Source organism: Phalacrocorax carbo, chromosome 3, assembly GCF_963921805.1.
Source record: "Phalacrocorax carbo chromosome 3, bPhaCar2.1, whole genome shotgun sequence".
Lineage (NCBI taxonomy): Eukaryota > Metazoa > Chordata > Aves > Suliformes > Phalacrocoracidae > Phalacrocorax > Phalacrocorax carbo.
In genome coordinates, this window is record NC_087515.1 from 13621668 (window position 1) to 13644347 (window position 22680).

At 36.9% G+C, this 22680-nt stretch overlaps 1 protein-coding gene across 3 annotated transcripts in view; it reads right to left on the reverse strand.

Annotated features, from left to right (window-relative positions):
- Window positions 1-22680, reverse strand: part of STRN (striatin) — a 66766-nt gene that overhangs the window by 32914 nt on the left and 11172 nt on the right. For all 3 annotated transcript variants that reach the window (XM_064445866.1, XM_064445867.1, XM_064445865.1), the window contains exons 2-5: window positions 20180-20283; window positions 11825-11898; window positions 8637-8715; window positions 6452-6616 (exon numbers count right to left, since the gene is read on the reverse strand). In XM_064445866.1, coding sequence (XP_064301936.1) covers window positions 6452-6616; window positions 8637-8715; window positions 11825-11898; window positions 20180-20283 — 422 coding nt within the window. The remainder of the gene's footprint in view (window positions 1-6451; window positions 6617-8636; window positions 8716-11824; window positions 11899-20179; window positions 20284-22680) is intronic.

The window sequence follows — 22680 nt, forward strand, 5'->3', positions numbered from 1 at the left end:
TTTTTGTTTGTTTTATCCAAGACATACACAAGTTATCTTAAATAAAACCAGATTTTATTGATAAATTCAGAAGCAGGAAGAAATACCCACAGTAAAGTTAAATAAACACAAGTTCAGCTTAGGCTGAGAAATTTTTCTGGAGGCCTGCACAGGAAAAAAGCCTGTTGCAACCCAGCATTCAAAGAGCTATTCTAGCATACTCTTCTTTGGGCCATCTTCTTTAGCTCAGTGTCCTCCTACTATCAAAAATGTGCTACTGCAAGGTCATAGGTTTTATTAATTCCTCATAGAATTTAGTTATTTCATGTTTTAACACAGTCTTTTCAATGTGGCTAGTTGAGTTCTTCAAACTAGACGCAGTAAATAAAGGCATGCAAATTCAAATATATTCCTTTCCATGAGGCCTGTCTTTAAGAACATTTAGTTAAATCTTCAATACTGTGCAAAATCTTTCATAATGCAGCACAGAAAAATATCAAACTAATAATTTGTAAAACTATGGAACACTTACAATCATCAAAATTTACACACAAGCAACATGGGGCAGGCTAGGCAGTCTGTCACAACCTTTGAAACATCTTATGAATTCACACCACACAATGCAAGAACCAGTGCAATATGTACTACAACTGGTAAGCAACACTTACAAAATGGTTTGGATGTAAATTGGAATCCCATTTAAAAAGGAAAGGCCACTTCTCTTACCAAATCTAATCAGGTAACTATAATATGTTGAATGAACAAAGTTTTTAAAGAATAAAAATAAAAAATAAATTCAATGTTTGAAGAACTGGAGTAACTTTTAAAAGTCATTTCTCCATTCACCTCCCCTCTCCTCTCTCCCACTGCACAACTTCTCTGTCTCTTTCTCCCCATTCCTTCTGTACCATAAGTCTTATGTGACATTTCCAAGAGACATCCCTCAAGCCCTTAAGCCATAGATCTGTGCCAATGAAATGAAAAGAGTGGTCCATTGGTACTACTTTCTTCACACAAAACCCCAATTTATCTTCTACCCGCCCCACTTTCATGCATCTTTCGAAAGTGTCCAGGTCTGGCCTAAACCAGGTATCTTTGAAATGCCTGTTAGGTCACTGCAAGATGAAGGCAGGGACAAAGAGAAAAATGGTGGGAAAAACACACCAGTAAAGGGTAATAAGGCAAACAGATTTTGGACTTTTTTTTTTGTAATTCAATATTCTAGTCTGGCATACTACCTTGGAAATCTTTTTCAGGGCAGATATTACCCCAGGTTATAAAATTCAGAGATATTCTCCCAAATAAACCATTTTATAAGCTAGTCAACACACAACATTCAACAGCTAGTATGCAGCATTTTCATTACATGGGTCAGTGTTAATAGGATTTAGAGATGCAAAGAAGTTATTCGAGGCCTTCTGGCACACAAAGACGTTCATTTGCTGAAGTGTCAGTTGGAATGATTTATTGTACATCAGAAAGGTAAGGACTTCAAATGTTTAATTTTATCTTTCAAAAGGTCTTTGGATTTGCTCTCAAATGTTGAGGTTTGCTGCCTTTTTGCTCATGTAAAGTATAGGCAGTGGAAGCCATATGCTGTTCAATAGAAAAAAGGGCAGTAGATCAGTTTCACAGAGAGACTGATACACCATTCAGGATCATATTTCTTTAAAAAGTTTCTATTGCCTATTTAAACATAGTTGTAATGATCAAACCCTTAGCAAGAACGCAGATAATTTACCTATATTGGTTTTATATATACACACGTATCCATATATATATACACACACACACATATGCTTGGTATACCCTTGTTCCTTTCCAGTTCTATTCCTTTATTATATCTGCTTCCACTCATATCAAATAGTAGTCAAATACATACCTTCAAGAAGGTAAACTAATTTCACGCTTCAGGTTTCAGTCAATAACATAAAGCTATTAAAAGATGAGGTAATAAGTGAACCAAATACACTCTCTTGTTTTCAAGGCTACAAGTGACATTTGCAGGCAACTTTCATTTCTATTTCAGTTTGTTTGGGGAAAGCACCCATTGCTCTCACTGCAGGTGTTAAGAATTTAAACCATTATTATAAAGTTATTATTTTAGTATCTATTTTTGAGTCCAGTCATGCCAGGTGGTACTTATCTTTTTTAATGCAAGTGAGCTGATTGAAGAAACCGAAAACAGATTCCCTTTTAAATTCCATGAAAAAAGTGGAAACAGGACTATATCTATCTCAGGTTATCATATTAACATTTCATTTATGGAATCAAAATCTTGCAGGGTGCATTCAAAATCCACATGATGTCTTGAGTGCTAAAGTTTTCAAGAGGATCTGTACATTAGCAAATAAACAGGCAGTGTAAGAATACAGGTTTGGCCACAGATGTAGCAGCTAGTAACACACACAGACTGAGGCTACTTCACCTAATAGTAAGAAGAGAAACTGACTTGGCTTTAAAAGGCTTTCAGACAACAGTAGTTTGTTCACCAATGTACCAAAAAGGAGAAAAAAAAAAAAAAAAAAAAAAGATGTGGGGGGAATCCTCTCATGTAACTGCAACCCTCTAAGACGTACAAAATTAAGCTCAGAGGTATGAGGGACCAGATGGCAATTTTCTAAAATAACTGGAGCCTACCATTATTCAAGTTACATATTGTCTACTGCAAAATATTATTCTCGTAAGTATTTGCACTACAGTAACTACTGTATGCTTCTACATACCAAAGTAAACAGCATCGACTTCATAATAATCACTGTAAACATTCTCACCAGCCTTTCCCATAAAAAGGGTTGACTTAGTGTCAATATCACAGCACTGAGTGCCCAAACCCCTCCTGCTGAAGTAGGTATAACTGGTATAACAGACAACTTGTAAAAAAAGAGAAGTGTGAGTGTCTGCTGTTGTCAGAAGTACAGTTTGAGGTAGATCAGAAGTATTGCTGAAGGAGGCTGAGTAGCAGCAACAAGCACTATATACAGATTAATGGGTTTACACAAAAACTGTGGTAAAATCAGACTGTGTCAAGGAGTACACCAGCTCTTCCATTCTTTTACTGGAATTTCCCTCAGTACCAATTTGTTTTGTTCTCCACCACTTTCATTTCACTGAGAATATATTGGCTGATTACCAATAAGCAATAGGCAAAACATAAAGGAAGTTTTGTTTCCTGTTTCTGTTACCCCATCTCTCCTCCCACAGAGGTAACCTATATGGCAGCATTAAAGCACCAAATCTCAAAGAAAGTATAAAGATGGTATTCATCACAAGTGTTCAGTTGTACAGAAGGCAATTTAGCAAATCTGTTCTTTCTGCAATTTGCTTTATGGAGAAATACGGAAGGAAATTTAAAATTAATGTGCTTTCTATTTTCCTGTTCCCAAAACACATCACTGTATCCATTTTCCTTCCGTTTTTCACTGTGCCATCTTCCCCTTTAATGTATATTATCTTCATCACATTCACCCACATTCTTTCCAAACTCTTATTGATTTGCCTTCATTGTTTCTCACCCAAAAGCTTTCTCTTATTCAATCCCTGTACTCCGCTTCTCACATTCTTCCTTCCACGTAAATGTTTTTCTAAAAAAATCAGACTTAAAATCCACAGTCTCAGCTGCATCTACAATATTATGCAGTTCTTCCAAGATTAAATAAATTAAATGTTCTAGGAGTTTAATTTCTCACTTCAACAGAGGTATTCCTTGTTAGACTAGATTCATTTCCATGCCTTACGTTTTGTCCAGCCCTCTGCTCTTCACATCTAACTAAAGCATCTTCAGGTTGACGACTAGCTTCAGACATGCTAGCAGATATTTGACATCAACATTCATTAAATGTTTTGAATGACAAAATTTGCCTAACCGCATTGGCTTGAGCAGTTCACAAGTTTCTGTGGTGATAGCAAAGCTTTCTCCTGCAAAAAAGCCTCATTGTATCTGTACAGTCACAGAGCGTCTTCCATCTGCATTTTAGTTTGCAACTGTCCCAATGTCTGGTGGTCCTGGCAAAAACACACGTATGTCCTTAAACTTCCTGGGATTGTACTAAGGTTTTGGTTGGTTTTTTGTTCTTCCAGTCTCTCACTGTAATTTTCCTCCTCTACCACTACCAAACTGCAGACACTTGTTCACTACACTCCTTCCAACCATACAAGCTTCCTGTGGCCCCAATCCTCTTCTTACTCTACATGCATGCTAGGAATAACAAGAGCCACATGTATTTTTCCCAGTTCTGCCAACCAGGTAGAAAAGCATCGAATTAAGTTTTCAAACACTCAGTAAGAATTCCAGGTGGGATCAGGAGAAGGATCCATGTGCCTTAAATCTTAGTCACCTATTCAATGCTAATAATCTTCAAAAAGAAGCTGTTCTATACATGTTTAAGTAATGCTAACAATAGATGAGACAGGTAACAACAGGTAAGTATGAGCTAATCGAGAACATAATCTCATCTCACTTCTGATTTGCCTTCTGCAATAAAGCTGCACTTTGAAATCTCAGAGGCAAGTGACAATGCAGCTGGGAGGAGGTGTACAGTGCCACATGCTACAGAAACAGTGAGGTCTAACATTTCACAGTATCTTGTAGCACAAGATGAAATAGCTGTTAAATAACAGGCAGTCTCTTGCAGGAAGAAAGCCACCGAATCCCTCCTATATAGAAAATTGAAAGAGATGGTCTGAAAGCATAATTGAAAAACCCAGAGGAATCACAGCATTAAAAGCTAGTCCTGTACTCAGATTGACAAAGGAATTTTAGTAAAATCCCAACTTTTTCTTCTCAGTGAGGGACATCTCATCTGATGAAGACTGGCGTAACTCTGTTGAACAAGATGCCTGGAAAATTCTTCCACTGTAAAACCATGAAGTCACTTCTCATACATCATGTATCAAAATGCTCCCCTAAGCTTTCTAATACAGTCTGCCATCTTATGCATCACAAGTGAGATGAAAAGTTTCTCAAAGAGTGCAGCACAACCAGCCTTGCAGCTGACAAGCTTGCGGAGACACAATAGAAGGGAACTCATTTTTCTCCATCAATTAATATCCTCAGCCACAGGGCAGACTAGAAAGTATTAAACCTAGTATCAGCTCTACCCAGAAAGCAAGTTCTTAGTAAAGAAATGCAAATGTATCCAAAACTGCTGTCCAACAATTTCATCTATCAAATGACTATCTTATAAATATATCCATCTGTTTCAAAACCTGAGTAAACACATTTAAATAAATTTTGAAGCATAAGAGGAGCTTTATTTACCCACTTCCCCTGAGAAGTAACCCCTTTACCAAAAAATTGAACTAAAATTGTTATTGTAATCTATCAAGCATTGGCCTTCAAAAACAAAGCTGCTGTGCATAAACCACATGGCTTGTCAAGTGCATAGCAGCACAATATATTTTAGTAGCTTGCGGGTTTTCCAATACGTTCAAATTTTCCACCTCACAGCATTAAGTTTAATTACATAACAATGAACTTCTGCCCTTACATAACTTGTTGGCCAGAAGTTGCTGCAGCTATCTGCTGGGTATAATGAAATTTTACAAATGCTTTTTAAAAGACAATGTGTCATGTAACAATATTAGACCTTAAGGAAAAGAAGATAATGAATTTTGCCACATCAGTATAGAAAAGGAAAGGTAATGCTTCCTGATGCAGCACAAACTACTAGAAACAGCTACTTCAGGTATCGTCCAGACAGAAGTTCTGCATAATTTTCATTATTTTTCAAGATATTACAATATCTTAAACAAGAACAAACAGATTGTTTTCGTGAAGCCTTTACAGTTAAGTTTCAGATTTAACTATTTTTTTTAAACTCTGCATGGAAAAGAGAAGAAAATGGGAAAAAGCTTCTTATGTTTTCAACATTACTTAAAAGCAAAAGCAAACAACAACGAGCTTTTACTTTCCTTGACTGACTTTTCATAGTATTAGAAATATTGATAGACAGAAATTAATACCTTACATTTCAGTCACATTTACATACATAAATATACACATACACTAGTGGGAAAAAATAAAAAACCTTACAGGAATCAAAATGTAACAACTGACTTTTTCACATCCAGTCAAAAAAAATCCTGTATCTCATATACATTAGCATGTCATAGTCACCAGAGACCAGAAGAACAAAGCCTGTAATCAATCCAGTAGAGTTTCCAGCAATACAAATAAACCATTAACTTGAAACAATGCTGACCTCTAACCAATTAGCAATTCTATCTCAATGAGGTTTGATTTGACTTTGTGCTGCCACCCAACTGAAAAAGAAAAAAACCTTATGGTGCTTTTAAGCTGTGAATCTTAAGAGTTACTTCCATACTTACTGCTTAATGTAATCAAATTTCTTAGAATTGGTCTAATCTCCAACTAGGGAAAAAACCTGAAATCTTCTCAGTAAACAAAAATTTGTCTTACACCATTAAGTGCGTTTATGTGGAAAGATAACAATGTAATCTTGTTGCTTACCCAATCATTGTGTTTTCTTTAATCTGGCCCTCTGTGCCATTTACCATTGGCTCTTGATTTCTATTCTCCTTCTCTGAAGCATCACTTGAGAGGCCCAATAAAGCTCGTACTCGTTTTGACTTCACATCCAATATTGTGTCAGTGTAGCCCACTTCTTGTAGATACCTGTAGGAACAGAACTCATGCTAATCCTCCATGCGCATCTCACTTATTCAAAACAGTAAATGAAAACTTCTCCCTAAACTCATCTTCAACGCCTTATCTTTGCAAAGTACGGTGCTGTGCTAATGAAACATGCTTATAAATCATCCTGTACCAGCTGCAGAGGGATCGCCTCTTGCAGTACCAGCCTCTACAGTCACGGAGGAGGGGGGGAAAAAAAAAAAAAAAAAAATCAAAGAGCCTAGTAGTCAGAGGTTATACAATACGTTATTCATTCATTTACTAAAATGGATGGAAAAGCCCTTTCAATTAAAATATTTACAACTGGCTTATAAAAATCACCACAATTGCATGTATGACATGGCCCTTTTATTCTTCAACACATGGAAACTACATGTGAAGCCTTACGAGAATATCAGATATGATCCTTATGTAAGCATTATTATAAGCCCAAAAACAGAGGGAATAAAAACAAATTCTGTAGCTACTAGTAAGAGTTATTTATAATGCACCATGTTTGATAAAATCTTTGTCTTGTCTTTTCCTTATTCTGCAATGGATCTGCAAGATATTAATTTGTCTTGCATATAAGGGCTGGGCAGCAAGAATCCTGCACTAGCTTGTATGAAAACCTCAAGGTCTAAAGTTGGCTCTTTCATCATTATGCCATATTGCCCTTGGGGGACAAGGGGGGAAACAGTGATTTAAAACAAACAAACGAAAAAGTAAAAATTGGTCTCTGTCCTTTATTCTAGAATATGGAGTTAATAGCTCTATCTTCTCAGGAGCACTGGACTGATGAAATGGTCAGTATTCTAGAGGACTCTAAAGAAGGGAAATGCTATTTTACAGTAACAGCTGTTACAAATCAAGGACAGGCACTTTTCCTGCAAGAACATTGTCATCCACTTATTTAACAATATCTCCATATAAGCACAATAGGAGAGAAACGCTGATTGTTGGCTATATAAAAATCAAACAAGTCACCTATGCAAAACAGAGCCCGTCAGTAATACACACTGTATTCAGCACTGTGTCACTTATTTATGAAATGTGCTGAGAGGGAATGACTTGTCTTCATAATCACTGACCCAAGTCAAGACCACTTTATTTACATTTATTCAACATAGGGACAAAGATTTGAGCTCTTGCAAAAGAAAAGCGTGTACAAGCCATCCAACAGAAATTTAACTTTTGTATAATTCCTTGGAAAAATGTTCTTCAATATAAGCTGCAGACTGTTCTTACTCCCTTCTCATATAATCCTCTGCAACACACTGAAAAAAAAAATAAATCAGAAAACAGAAGTTTTGCTAGCCAATTAGAAGACCTTCGAATCTAACTAACAGCATAGGGGATGAGGCAAATGCATGAAAAAACTTAGAGACACTCTGATGAGATGTCTTTAAGAGGTCTCTTCAATTTAAACTAAGGGTTGTAACCAAGGCAAAAAAACACCACAAAAAAAATGTGACCAAATATCTTGGAAATTAACTAACTCATTATGACCACAATTCAAAACTAGTTTAGATTAACAGAAATTTGCTTCATTGAGATGAACTGAGAATCAGAAAACTTCTACTCTAACTTTTTGGATATTAGTTTTTTCTGCATCTTGAGCAGGCCAAAGTAAGAGTTATCTTTCTCCAACATCAGTTACCTTTATTTTATATAGCTCTTTACAGAATTACTTGTGTGTGTTGTTTTTTAATTGTGAAAAGAACTGCAAAGCGTCATGACCCACTGTTCTCCCAAACAGATTGTTTTATTATACTCAGTGAAAGAAAAGCAAAGGAGATTAGGTGTTTGTGATTTGACAAGGCTTCTCATCTGAAGTTCTGAAATATTTAAATTTTTCAAAAACCTAGGAAAAGCAGGGCAGAAGCTGAATGAACTTTATCACACACACTAGCTTTTCTTGAAAGAAAATCTAAAGAAAAAAATCAAATACCACCATCATCACATTTCATTACCAGATTCTCTCCCTTGTATTCGTTATTTGAGTCCATTTTTCAACACTTACTGTCTAAGCAGCTGTCGTCCTTGTTTCCATATTAGCTGACTGTTCTGTTGTGGCTGAATCTCTGTTTCATTCCCTTCATCTGGAAAAGATTATTTAATTTCAAACATTTTTTCCTTGTCCTATTTTTTAAAAACATGCCCATCCACTTGAAAAGACAAATGTGATTTGTCTTAATATTATTAGGAATAGTTTAATAACACACCGAAAGATTCAAAGTGCCAATAACCAATTAAGAGAGAAAAAAATACACATAGCACGTAATTGTAATACTAATTACACATAAAAATTGTCAGGTACATCCTGCTGTATGAGAGCAAGTTCCACTAGTCACCAGCGCCTTCCCTTCTGCTCATATGCAAAAGCCCCATCTTAATTCTTTTTCTTTAAGGGCACATAATCACATAGACAATCTGGAGTTCCATTTTTGCATTAACCTTCCAATAAAACTGCTGCTCATAATTTAAGTTTGAATACAAACACATTTAACTGCTCACAATACCAAATGCAACTGCAGCATCATACCTATTTATAAGTTACTGCCCAACCAATTTCCTTACCATTTGACCATTCCACATAAAACCAACAGACCTACTCACATCAACTTTAAATTCATCCATATTTGTATTAGTCTTGTGGAAAGAAAAAAAAACCCAAAACAAAACAAAACACACAGGGGTTGTTTGTTTACTTTTTAACCTGAAAAGCTGTTGAAAAATTTTTACATTTTCCACAACCATAAATTTGTATCCAAACAGTACTGCTCCAGGAAAATCAACAAAAAAATTATGAGGCTGTTTGGCGAGAAACCTATCTGAATGCTGGCAACCAACAGCTACACATTTATACCATATATAGCTCCATACTACATGACGGGAGTGTTTCCCCTCCTCCAGGAGGGACATAAGAATATGCTTCCCAACATAAAAGATCTTGGTTCATTATCTATGAAAGCCTCTACAAAACTTGAAATCCTTGTGGTTCAAACACGGACAGATGAACAATCTTCTTGTATAAACAAAAATTAAGAACCAGAAAAACCTGTTGTATAATCCTATGAGTAACTGGATGTGATGAGGGAAAGCTATTGCCCTTACCATTAAGTCATTTACCTTTAAACAACTGATTAACACCACACACAAAAAAGGCCACCACCCACCCAAAGAGGCTATCAAAGACTAATCAGAATTCACATGCAAGGAAAGCCATATGAATTTTATAATCTCAAATTGACAAGTCCATTTAATAGCAACCACAGGAAATAATCAACTGCACAATGACTTTCAGACAATTGAACACAGCTGGAGCCAATGCACAACAACCAAAGCTCAGTCTATAAGAATTAAAACATGACTGAGAAAAATCTGCCTGAAAATTCCTTTTGAAAGCAAAAGCTCTTCTTCCAACGGCACTATTAAGTATATCTACAGGCAAGAATTCTCTTTTGCTTAGTCTCCTCAAAACTGAAGACTGCTAATAGGAACAGCGGTTTATAGACGAGAACGAAGGGGCATGCATTATGAGCAAATAATAGCAGAAGATATCACAAGCAGTTAAAAAAAAAGAGGCATCCCTTTATCAGGAGATTGAACTCTTTCTTCTAAACTCCATTACTGAATCCCCATGAGATCATAAAAAAAACCCAAAACAACAAGGACCCATTTGGAAGAACTACTAGTAACACTTCCATGCTTTTCCTCACCAGGCAGGAAAAACAGGGGGGGAATGGGACAAGGAAGAGCGGGGAAGATACGGACATACAAGTATGTTCCAAAGATAACTCCAAAGAAGCATGATAACAAAGTTTCTATTTTAAGTGTGTATCTTTAATCAGTCCAGGTTTGATATAGAACAAAAGCGTACATTTCTGACAGCTACATATATAGGACGCAATGGGATAGATCAGTATAACGAAATTGTAACAAAGGTAATTCTGCTAACATTCACTTTGCAGAAGTAACACACTAGCTACGGCTCTGCTGGGCAAGCCAGGCCTTGCACTACATTCCTCAGCTGAAAACTGACGCAACACTCTATATCTGCATCCTGAGATATTACAAAAAACAAGGATGTCTAGGATCTTGGTATGATCAGTGCAAGGTTTTCTAGTGGTCCAGATACAGATTGGGGTTTTCCACTCAGTAACACCACATTAAGCTATTTCTTCAGTTAAGGAAATAACCTTGATAATAATGTGAAATAAAATTTCTCAAAAATTCATTACAGCTTGGACAAGAAAAGCCTGGTGTAAAGTTTCATCAGTTGGTGTTGGGTTGGATTTTTTTTGTTGGTTTGTTTTTAATGACTTTCTGAATCCAATGAGATAAGAATTAGCCATGACAGTAAACCAGACTTTCTATATCCTTCCTTTACATACAGATGGTTCTAGTTTCATTGCTGTAGTAGGAGCATCAGGGGACTGAGATACAACAATCACCACCTATTACTTCTCCTTTCAAGGGCTTGACCCATAACAAGATATCTGTAACCATTCCTTTTTTCTCTCGAGGAAACAACAGGGAGATAGAGAGCAGGGTGAAAGGAAGTAATTTAAATTCCTAATCCCTCAAGTTCAGTGCTTAAAACTATTTCTGTGAAGTAGGAAATGCAACCTCTTGAAAAACAAATGAGCTTTCCAGAAATGAAGGTGAAAAACTGTCCTCTCACAGCATAGCACTGAAGCTAGTTGTATGCATTTCCAGTGATGATTGCAATTTTGTAAATAAATTCCCCACCCTGAAACTCTCACTTATGTCTAATATGCACTTTCATTATTTTTCCTCCTGGGATACCATTGAGGTATTTGAACAAAAAATTATGTACTATACATTTCATCTCCTTTGCCACTAACTTTTTATTCAGAAGATTTATTCAAAGATAAAAGGATTCTATAGCTATAAACCTCTTCTAAGACATCCATACACACTTCTAGGGAAGAGAAAAATTATTCTTTCCAGGAGCAGCTTGTTGATTTGGGTGTAGGTTTTCTTAAATCTAAACTTTTTATTAACAGACTCTTTCAGAGCATTAGGATTTTTAACTTTACATGAGTAAAATATAGTCTTTAATTACCTCTATTCCCACTGCTTCCATTAAGTGGCTTATTTTATCAACGCTACCATTTCACCATTTGCACAAACCAAAGTTAAGCTTTTATGCCAGTAATGAACTAATTCTTACTAAATTCTTACCAGAATCATAGTTTGGTGGCTTCATATCTCCCTGATTCAATTCTGTGCCATATTTCAATTTGTGATATTTAGCCCTGAAAGAAAAAAAAAACAACACAAAACTATTAGCACATTTAAAGGGTCTCTCTAAGCACATAAATGTCACCTGTCTTCACTTGAAAAGCCACTCCTTTCTTCTAGGCTAGGAACAAACCAAAACAATTTTAGCAAAACTTCAGATATGTAATTTTGCTTAATTGTTTTTTCCAACGTTGACACATAATTGCAGAGTGAATACTGATGAAATACAGGGATCAGTAAAATGCAGGTTTTACAAAATATTCTTACTACAGAAAAGGTTCCTTCCCTGTGGACATGTGCTACTCTCTGCTTCCCTCCCTAACACAGCCTTTTTTTTTAGCCATCACTATGAAACATTTTTACTATCCATGTCAGTTCAGTGCCATCTACTTTGTATTTCATATTGACACCTCAATTAAGCAAACCTTAGTTTTGTTCTTCAAAATGCTGTGCTTTCCCACAGCAGCAGGCTCTCGGCTAGAACCTTTCTAAATAAGGTTTAGCACTGACAGCAGCCCAACTACACCAGTTTCTCTTAAAGCTGCTAGATCTGCCACTTGACCAAGTTCAAAACCAGAAACTTCTCTTCCAAAAATATTTAGCCTACAGAAGGCCTGCTGTAATAAACATCACAAAGCATGCTATATGATGACAATAAAAGTAGCTAGAAGAAAAAGCTTAATTTGAAAAGTTTCATCCTACAGAGTCAGTGTCATAGACTTTTAAACACACTAAATAATGCCACAGTAGTACAGCATTACAAATGCACATGTAAGTTATTCAAGATTCATTAGACTTACAACACAGTAACAGAGAAACTGAGGCAAAGAGAGCCTTAAGACAGTTCTGCAATCTGTTCCCTCTTCTCTCGCACTCACTGTAACCTTTGTCTCTATGATTGTTTTCTGCCAGACATGAAAATTTAGATGACTCAAAAAACCCCCCGATTTCCTATAAAGTTTTGTAGACATTGATAACTGGGTAGAAAAGCAGCACTCATACTAGCTTCTACCCTGAATGAAAGGCAGTGAAGAATTCAGGCAATGCTGGGCATGCAGCCTGCAGTAGTGGGAAAACCAACTAGCGGGAAAACCAACTAGCACACACACACATGCAGCTCCAATGCAAATGTATGGAGCTAGGGTAAGGCAGCAAGATACAGGCTACTAAAGACAAAAAGAATGGGGAAAAAACCAAAACAAACCACAAACCAAAACCAAACAAACCTCATACACACCAACATGAAAATGGGCTTCATTAGCTCCCCTACTCACAAGGCAATTCTTCCAATTAAAATTTGTTTTTAAAAAATTAATGAGTGTCACACTTCATAAGTCTGTGAGGCAAGTCTCACTAAGCTTGAATGGCTGTATCAAGTATGACTGAAGATAATGTTTTCAAGTTACCTGCACCTCTTGATTGCTTCTCAGACATCTTCATTACATTAGTGGGTTTTCTTGCCTTTTCATATTTCAACAAGAAACTCATTATTTCTAACAAAACAGTGCTGAGGAAAGCAATGCTTGGTAGTTCTTATGCTTCAGAATCAACAGTACTAGTTTCCCACTAATCCAGCTGCATTTTAATTAACATTAATTAACAGTAATTAATAAACATTTAATTTTGGATGAGAAGGGTAAGTGCAGAGTGAAGAAATGCTTCTTACCCATAGCAACAAAGACAGATGAAGGAACTGACTCAGCAGAGCAGCAACCAGCAAGGAAAGGAAAAAGGATGCACTTGAAAAATGTTAAAAGCAATAAGTGAAGAATAAACATTTTGATCAGAACAGAAAAGCATAACCAAGAATAGAACAAAATTAAAGCTGAATGCTTAAAGTATTTAATTTCCCAGCTCTGTCTCTTACATCTCAGCAGCAGAGAGATGTTACCCTGGTAAACAACTGCATTTCATTATTGTTAAATACTATGCTATGTATACTTTTTCCCCCCACCATCACTAATAAGAAGGACTAATCAAGAACTAAGAAATCTCCTACTCTATCACTAACCTAACCTCACCAACTTTAAACACTACACTTTGTCAAAAACTTCAAGTTGTAATGCAGTCAGCAGTTCAAGTGACCCTAATGTTTAATCCACTTTGACTTAGCAAAAGTGAGCACATATAATATTTTACTTTAATCTGGATTAGTGACCTATACTGTGCTCTACTCAATTCCTTCAAATAATTTCAGAGACCAGTTAGTTTTGTGGCATGAGGCATTTGCTCATGGATCTTATATGTAAGTTCCATTTTCTTCCATGCATTCACTAATTTTTCTTTATTTTGTTAACAAGTTTTGTTAATAATTTTGTTAACAATTTTCACCCTAAGAACCAAAGGAAAATGTTTGCTAGCATAACTGGAAGGAACATTCCTTATTCCTCTACTATTTCTCAGATCTGTCACCTGTTTTCCAAACTCCATTTTTCAAAAATTCAGCCTGCATATTTTTTAAACTTCTCAGTATATTTATTCCAATCTGTTACATCTGTGTATGCTTATTTATTAAATTTCTTCCCCTTGTAAATCAAGACTAATATTCTTCTTATTGAAGTCTTTCCCACTCATTAAAGGCATTATAAAACCAGGTCAGCAAAGTGAGATTATTGATTTTATCTACATTCAAAACTATTAGTAGCAGGTTTTTTAACTGGTTCCTCCTCATAATGCAACAGTTTTTAAAGCCTTTGTTATTCTTCTTCAGGAGGATAACCTAGATTACACGGTCTTGTACACCTCTGGCCCTTAAATTTATTTTAAGGCCAAGCTGGACTAAGATTTCATCTTTCAGAAGATTTGACTTCAGGTGTCACAGGCAGAGACCAGTAGAATTATAGATAGGGCAGAAGAATCTTGTCCTAACAAAGACAGACAACTGAAGAGCTGACAGTCCCCAAAAGCAATCCTTATTTTTAATATTGCTGAGAAAGTTAAAAAGCCAAAGACCTTTACCTGCACAAAATGACAAAAAACCCAATGCCAAACTCAAACCTGAATTAATTAGAATCAATTAGTATAAACTCAGGTAACTGAGCGAGACAGCCATTAGATGTGAAACAGAAACATGAATACCATGTTAGAGTACTTGACCCAGTGAACTCACCTTCAGCTATGGTCAGCTTCTAAAGTTCAGAGGAATAATTTTTTTAAAAAATGAATATAGATAGCTAACAGTCCATCAAGGAAATATTTTCTACACTTCTTCAGGCAGCAAGTATGAGATCTCATTATTAGAAACTACCTTATGGTACAGTTGAAAATGTCACAGGTATGAAAGACAATCAATCATCTTTCTAAAGCATAAGGAAAGGGCTGAACACAACGATTCAGACTCCAAGACTAGAGGGAGAGCCTTGACCATTCAGTTACACATATTGCAGTCAAAGGCTATGAAACTTCTCAGAAAAGAAACTTTAATTCTCTTCTACATGAATTCTGAACTAACCTTATTCCATTAGCATGTTTATATTTAATCTATTTCTACAACAGAACATCTCCCAGCCACCTGTCATACTTAATTTCTCTGCTTTTTCAGAAATCACATAGTCCACTTATTAACAGCTTTAAACTGGCCCTCTGCAGTTCACATTAAACTCTAGCTCACACATCACAGCAGTGAGATACCATTATCACAAAAAAGAGCAAATTATTTTTTTCTGTAAGTAAGTGTAAAGGAAAAAAAAATAAATCAAAGTTTCTCCAACCTTTGTATCATCTGGTCAAAAATGAGGAGAGTGGTTTTGGGGCAGAGGAAGAAAGGAAACAAATCACAAAAGATGAACCTTTATTATCTGTAACTTGTTCAACTTGGATGATTTACCTTCAATTTCCAAAAATTGCATCTGAATTATTAACAGTATGCAGAGACTGAAAAAATTACTTGAAAAATAACTAACAGAAGGATACAACTGTATAGAAGGTATTTTTTAATCTCAAAACTAGCCATCAAGTTGTTTGGAAAAAAGTTGTTTTGGGGCTGTGGAACTATGTTACAGGGTAGATGCCCTTACTCAGAGAAGTATGAATATTACCACCACTCTGGCTTTTGCACTTCATTACGCAATTCTCCTATTTTGATTAGCAGTATTTTTTTTAAATTGTGTCTTCTGTGCAAACAGTGCTTGGAAATATTCAACATGGCTGCCACAACAGTTCAAGAGTTGCTTTAGAGAAGGCCATAAGCTTTCATCCTTCTGAATTTCCTAAGACAGAGTAGTGAAACGTTTCTGAATACTTCACAAGAGAAACAAGTTTGATCCCGATCAAAAAAGGCCACTATTTCTTGGAAATATCTGTCGCCAGACCTGAAGCATCTGATCCAGCTGTGCTGAGGGAGCCTGCCAAAACATCCGTAGAAGATCTGGAAGCCGCCGCCAAACCAAGAGACATAAACAAGAACAACTGCCAGGAACAGCACGGCGAGATATTCTACCCAGGGGAGAAGGCGCCAGCCTTACACTGATCAGACACACCAGTGCAGAAAACAACATAAAATCAAATCAAGTGTTTCTAGAGACATGGCTCAGGAGTCCAGTTCTTTGATTAAAATATGTCAGGACAGGAAGTGAGCTAGACTAGATAAAACAGGACATGTACTTGAGAGAAACAGTACTACATTTCAGCTACCCCTGAAAATCCAGAGGAAACAACGCAATTTACTGGTGGTGGAGCAAGTATTGATAAAGTAATATAAAGTAACCCTCCACTGTGAACAGCCTCACACTGCAATCTACTGGATGTTGGCAAAACTACATCAAAACTGCTGTTGAACAAACGGTAGTGCTTAACTATTAACTACCTCCTTCTAAGCTCTTTGCTTTTAGTGTATTAAGACTCCTCAGGAGAAATAACTGAACTTCGCATACACACAACAAAAAGGTAATCTTACAACTACTGAAGACCAAACATTAAACTAAATTTGTCAGAAAACCGTGATAATCTGAAAGTAAAACTCATTTTCTACCTTACCTACTATAAAATTACATAAGTGCCATGAAACAGAGAACAATGACAATGCTTCCAAAGTTATTGTTTATAATAAACTTCAAAAACCTTTGGTTCATAAAAGAAATACTGAACACCCACTATACAGAACAGCAGCACATAAAAGCATGTATTTGAGAAAACCAATGTCACTCATTTCTTGCTCATGGTTTCCTGAGGGCATTGCAAAGATTGACTACTCTAGGCCACAAATTCACATTCTGTCCCATTACTCATAACTTATTTCATCTAGCTAAGAAAGATTTGGTGTGCTGCAAGGCCAGGGCAGAAATGAAGGAACACAGGAATGCTTCCCTGCTCCCTCTCACCCACACCACCTCTCCCGTAACTTGACCAGAAATGTTTTCCTCCTACCTGGTAGGATCTCATTTTCTAGCTCTAAGATCCCAATAGAAACAGCCACCATTCCAGCTGACTACTGCCTGACCAGGCTGGTGGCTGATTTAGGAAAATGCTGGGAAATAGAACAGTGCTTCCAAGCTCAGCATGTTGCCATTCTTTTAAGTATCAAGCAAGAACACTTGCTGGAAGACATTTCCAGCAGAAATACAAGACTCTTTCTTCAGAAACTGGCAAATAATACTGCTGTTTAAAACCACAAACTCTTATAAATAGCTGTCTCCAGCACACACCTTTCACAAGCGTCACATTTACTTTAAAAACTATTGCACACCCATACTGAAACTGTCAAACTGGATCAGATCAGCTGACTGTAGCCTACTGACCTGAGTAACCAAGCCTAATACAATACACTGCAGAAAAAAAAAATACAAGAAATGATAAAAGATACCTATGTAAAAAGTGCTAAGAAACCACCGGATGTTTTTTCCTAATCCTGACAGTGTTATATCAGGATTTAAATGCCTTAATTTAGGTGGATTTTACTGAATGCAACTGGGGGACATTTTCACTAACCATATGGAAGTCTGATTGTTGATTTCTTTTTTTTTTTTAATCTTACACAGCTTCCCTGGTAGCACACAGAAATGTATATACATAGCCTGATAATTTTAGATAAATTGCTACTTTATCTGAATTATGAACACGAAGTATTAGAGATAACCCTAAGTAATGAGGAATAGCTCCCTCAGATTTGAAATACAAGAAATCTTACTGAATTTAATATACCTTAGACCATTTCTTTACAATCACAGAATGGAATCATAGAATGGTTTGCATTGGAAGGGACCTTAAAGATCATCTGGTTCCAACCCCCATGCCATGGCAAGGAACACTTTCCACTGGACCAGGTTGCTCAAAGCCCCATCCAGCCTGGCCTTGAACAGTTCCAGGGATGAGGCAACCTGCTCCAGTGCCTCATCACCCTCACAGTGAAGAATTTCTTCCTTATAGCTAATCTAAAACTACCCTCTTTCAGTTTGAAGCCATCACCCCTTCTCCTATCACTACATGCCCTTGTAAAAAGCCCCTCTCCAGCTTTCTTGTAGGCCCCCTTCAGGTACTGAAAGGCTGCTAAAAGTCTCCCTGGAGCCTTCTCTTCTCCAGGCTGAACAACCCCAACTCTCCCAACCTGTCTTCATAAGAGAGGTCTCCAGCCCTCTGATCACCTTTGTGGTCCTACTCTGGACTCGCTCCATCAAGTCCATGCCCTTCTTATGTTGGGGTCTCAGAGCTGGACACAGTACTCCAGGTGGGGTCTTACCAGAGTGGAGTAGAGGGGCAGAATCACTTCCCTTGACCTGCTGGCCGTGATTCTTTTGATGTAGCCCAGGATGTGGTTGACTTTGTGGGCTGCAAGTGCACATTGCTGGGTCATGTTGAGATTCTCATCAACCAACACTCCCAAGTCCTTCTCCTCAGGACTACTTTCAATCCATTCTTGCCCAGTCTGTATTTGTGCTTGGGAATGCCCCAACCCATGTGCAGGACCTTGTTTAATGTCATGAGGTTCACATCGACCCAACTCTCAAGCCTGTCAAGGCCTCTCTGGATGGCTTTAACCGCACAAGAATGTACTCCATGGCCTCAGTTTCCTTTTGAATTGACTCTAATCTTTACAATCACACCTGAAATGTAAGCCTTCCACAGCTATAAACAGCAATCTCCATTATGCATACATTTGATATTTTTTGTGCTATTTGATATAAGATCAGTGTCATAACAAGGCCTGGGCAAAAAACCTATCTACCTTAAGCATTCCTCTGAGAACTCCCCAAAGAGGATGCAAGTATGCTGGAGCTGAGGCTACTCTGGCCAGGAAACTGGTTGCAGCTCCATGCTAGTGGATGAATTGGTTGCTACCGGAAAAAGCCAAACTGGATGGTGCAAGACATGACTCATGTGGTAAAGCAGCCCATGTAAGATGAGCAAATCTAAATGCAACACAGCGATGTACAACTCTTATTGTCCTTTTAAAATTACCTAGCTGTAATATCCTATATCTCATTTGCATATGAGTATGTTTCAAATATTTCTAATACAAACTATTTAAAAGAGGTTTATTTTATTTGTATTTTATTAAAGAGAAGTAGGAATTATCTGATAGGAAAATGTTATGTAAGCAATGATTGCTTTGTAGTAGTACCATAAATATACTCTTTGGTCAAGAATGTATTATTAGTAAAATGCCTTTTAACAAACAATTTTAAAACTAAACTTGGCCTACAATAAATAAGTTGAACAGAAAGACTTCTGGAAACATGATTAGAAAACCCAAACAATTTGTTTTCCTCAAATATTAGAATAACTGGAAAGTATATGTAAGAATAAATGGTAAAGTAGACTGAGGACTTCTACTGAAATCTCCCTGAACAAAGAAACAGACATTTGATTAACTGGTAAACATGAATATTTTTTCACTCCTCACACAATGAGCCTCCAGAAGATATTCCTATAGAGTCTATCATACTGAAAAGACTAAAAATTTAGCAAGATTAAAAACTAGTAATTACTAGACTGAAGACAATTATTCAAGATTTCAGCTATCAGATATTGTTAAACAAAGCTAGTACTTTGAAGAAAAAGAGAATACACTATAAATCTGGGGTATAATCTACACAGTTAGGTGGAATTTTACCGAGGAAAAAGTATTTATCATCGATCAACCGTGGGTTTTATTGGCATGTTTTTGGAGCTATATTAGCCATTGTTTTTATTATAATGAGGACATTTAGACTACTAGGCTTATGTATTATAATAATATTTGTCAATTTGAGATCTGAACATATACAGAAAAAATATTTATTGGTTTTGTCAAATACAAAGGCAAAAGAAAGCATGTCTTCAGAATTTCTTCATCATGTACTCATCACTAAAGCAGCGTACCTTTCCTGTTTAAGCGCATATTCCAGCATTTTGATTCTTCGCACCAGATCCTTCTTCAGATTTTCTTGTCCTTTCCTTTCACCTTGAAGAAAGGCAATCTGGGCCTGCAAAAGGAAGTGTTAAATTTAGAATCTGCTTCCTCAAAAATCATTCAGCATAGCTCTTAAGTGTGTGTCTCCCCCAAGTTATTTTAAAATTGATTTGTACAGTTCAAAAGAAACTGGCTTACTGTGTTTCATAAACATTAAATGCATAGACAAAACACGGCATAGATAAGCCTTCTAAACTGCATGCTTATTACAGATAAAAAAAAAGATAAGAAATAAAGCAATTTTAGTTTGTTTGACAGGGTTTATTTCCTCTCTTGGCTAAACATTCAATAAAGGATAAAGAATAGATAAAATAAGCATACAAAAAGCCTTCAGCAAATAAAAGCATTTACTAACAATAAGCAGGAGATGATAAAGTATTTCTGCTCACTAACTGAAGTAGTATATAATTAATGTACTGTTCTACAGATACATGTTAGATATATGATACTAGTCAAAGAACTGAAGTACCGCATGTTCGGCTAAAAGAAAAATAAAACCGTGTTTGTAATACAGTGCCAAGTGTTAATTATAATGCTTACTAAAACAGGTTAAAGAAAGCTCTCTCCAGAAATACTGTAATTAAGAGAGAAAAAAATGGAAAAAAGGAAAGGTATTTTGGTGAGGGAGACAAGGAGAGAAATGGTATAGAAGTAATAAGTCAAGTGGAAAACAGACAGCTAAGCTTTATCTACTTCCAGCAGACAATAAGTATTTAGTTGCCTGTGAAAAATCTCCTTTGAGTAGAAAATTGTAATATGCAAGATACTTATTCCTAATCATAAAGGTAGAACTACCTGCTTTTGTACCTCATGCTCAAATCAAGTCCCTCGTAAGACAGAGGTTCTTATGCTCTCTCAACTCAGGAATACACTTATGGACAAAAATATGTATGGGCAGCCACCACTTCATGCCTTGGCCTCACCTGCATTGCAAGCCACCTGCCATTTTCAGGGTGAGAAGCTTTCTGCCACCTTTGCAGCTAAGTCTCCAAGTATCTCACCTGTGTCTTCAGCAGCACAAACAGGATAAAAGGCAACTGGTCTAGACCATCAGCTGTTGAACATTAAGACCAGTAAGCCCTTCATTTATATAAATATCCATTGCAGTTCTATAAGCAGTGTTTTCTATAGGTACTGCAGTCTGTACCAATCTCTAGGGAAAGTTTGGGAGAGATGAGCAGGAGTATCCTCTCCTCACCTGCCACAACCTTGCCCACAGATATTTTACTTAATGGAGACAGACACTTGTCAAGAATAACTTGTCTGACTTCAGATTTTTACCCCTCCAAGGTGAGAAAAACAGCAGCTGTAAACACCATTTTCTCTCCACCAACTACGGAAGAAATGCATACAACAAACTGTTGAATTTTGGAGATCAGGCAAGACAAATCTTACTCCAAAAGGCCATTTGCTGGTGGCCAGCTATAGCAGCTGCTCTAAAATATGACACCAGCTGACATAATTTCATTGCTCAAGTACAGCTAGCAAACAGCTTGACAGACCCCTGAAGAATCCTTAACCACCAGTCACCAACTAGAGCAGCCAGTTTACAACGACTGGAAAACACTGGCTGCCCTGTAGTGAAGTCAGTCATCTTTAATGGGGTAAATGTATTTGACTGCCAAAAAAACCTCAGCTGAATCAAAAGAAAGGCCTCTGTTGCTCTGCCATTAAGCTTCTCCTCACTTAAACACTAACTGGGATGAACACAAAACTACAATTGAATTCTAACATTTGGTTTATGCTCAGGTTTAGGAAAAGGCACAGAAGAAAGAAATGGTGGCGCTGGAGTCAGCATTTCCCACCCTGAAGAATGTAACTATGAAAGCAGCACATCATCTCAATAATGTCATCATCCCTCTCAGTAACAAGAGGAAAACCTCAAGCACATACAACTTAGTTTGCAGTAACTGTACAGACCCTCAGATTATAATGCATATCACTGTGACAGTGATTCCTCTCTCCCTGCCTCCAAACAGGCCCAGCAGAAATAAATAAGTGCCCTTAAAGCCAAAAAGTAAGAGAACATCAAAGCAAACTATTAAAAATAGTAGAACATGCTATAAATATGCATTTGGCTGGAATGAAAAAGATCATCCAATAACATCAGGACACAAGCTGAAATCATCTATGATGTGACCTGCTGTCTGCAAGCAATTTCTAGCTAAGAATGAACTGACTGACCAGGTTGAACTGACACACTTTTACTGAGCAGGTTGGCAAAGGACAGCCATTAATGCCCTGGGTGACACGCTGCTCTACTACAATGGTCAAACCAGCATTACCATGCTAACAACTGAGGTTAATGTAATCTTCCACTGGTAGCAGACTAAACAAAGGGGAAAAAAAAGTAACTTCTCAGTAGTTTTCACAGCTTACTTCTGTAAGAGAGAGAGATGTAAATGGATTT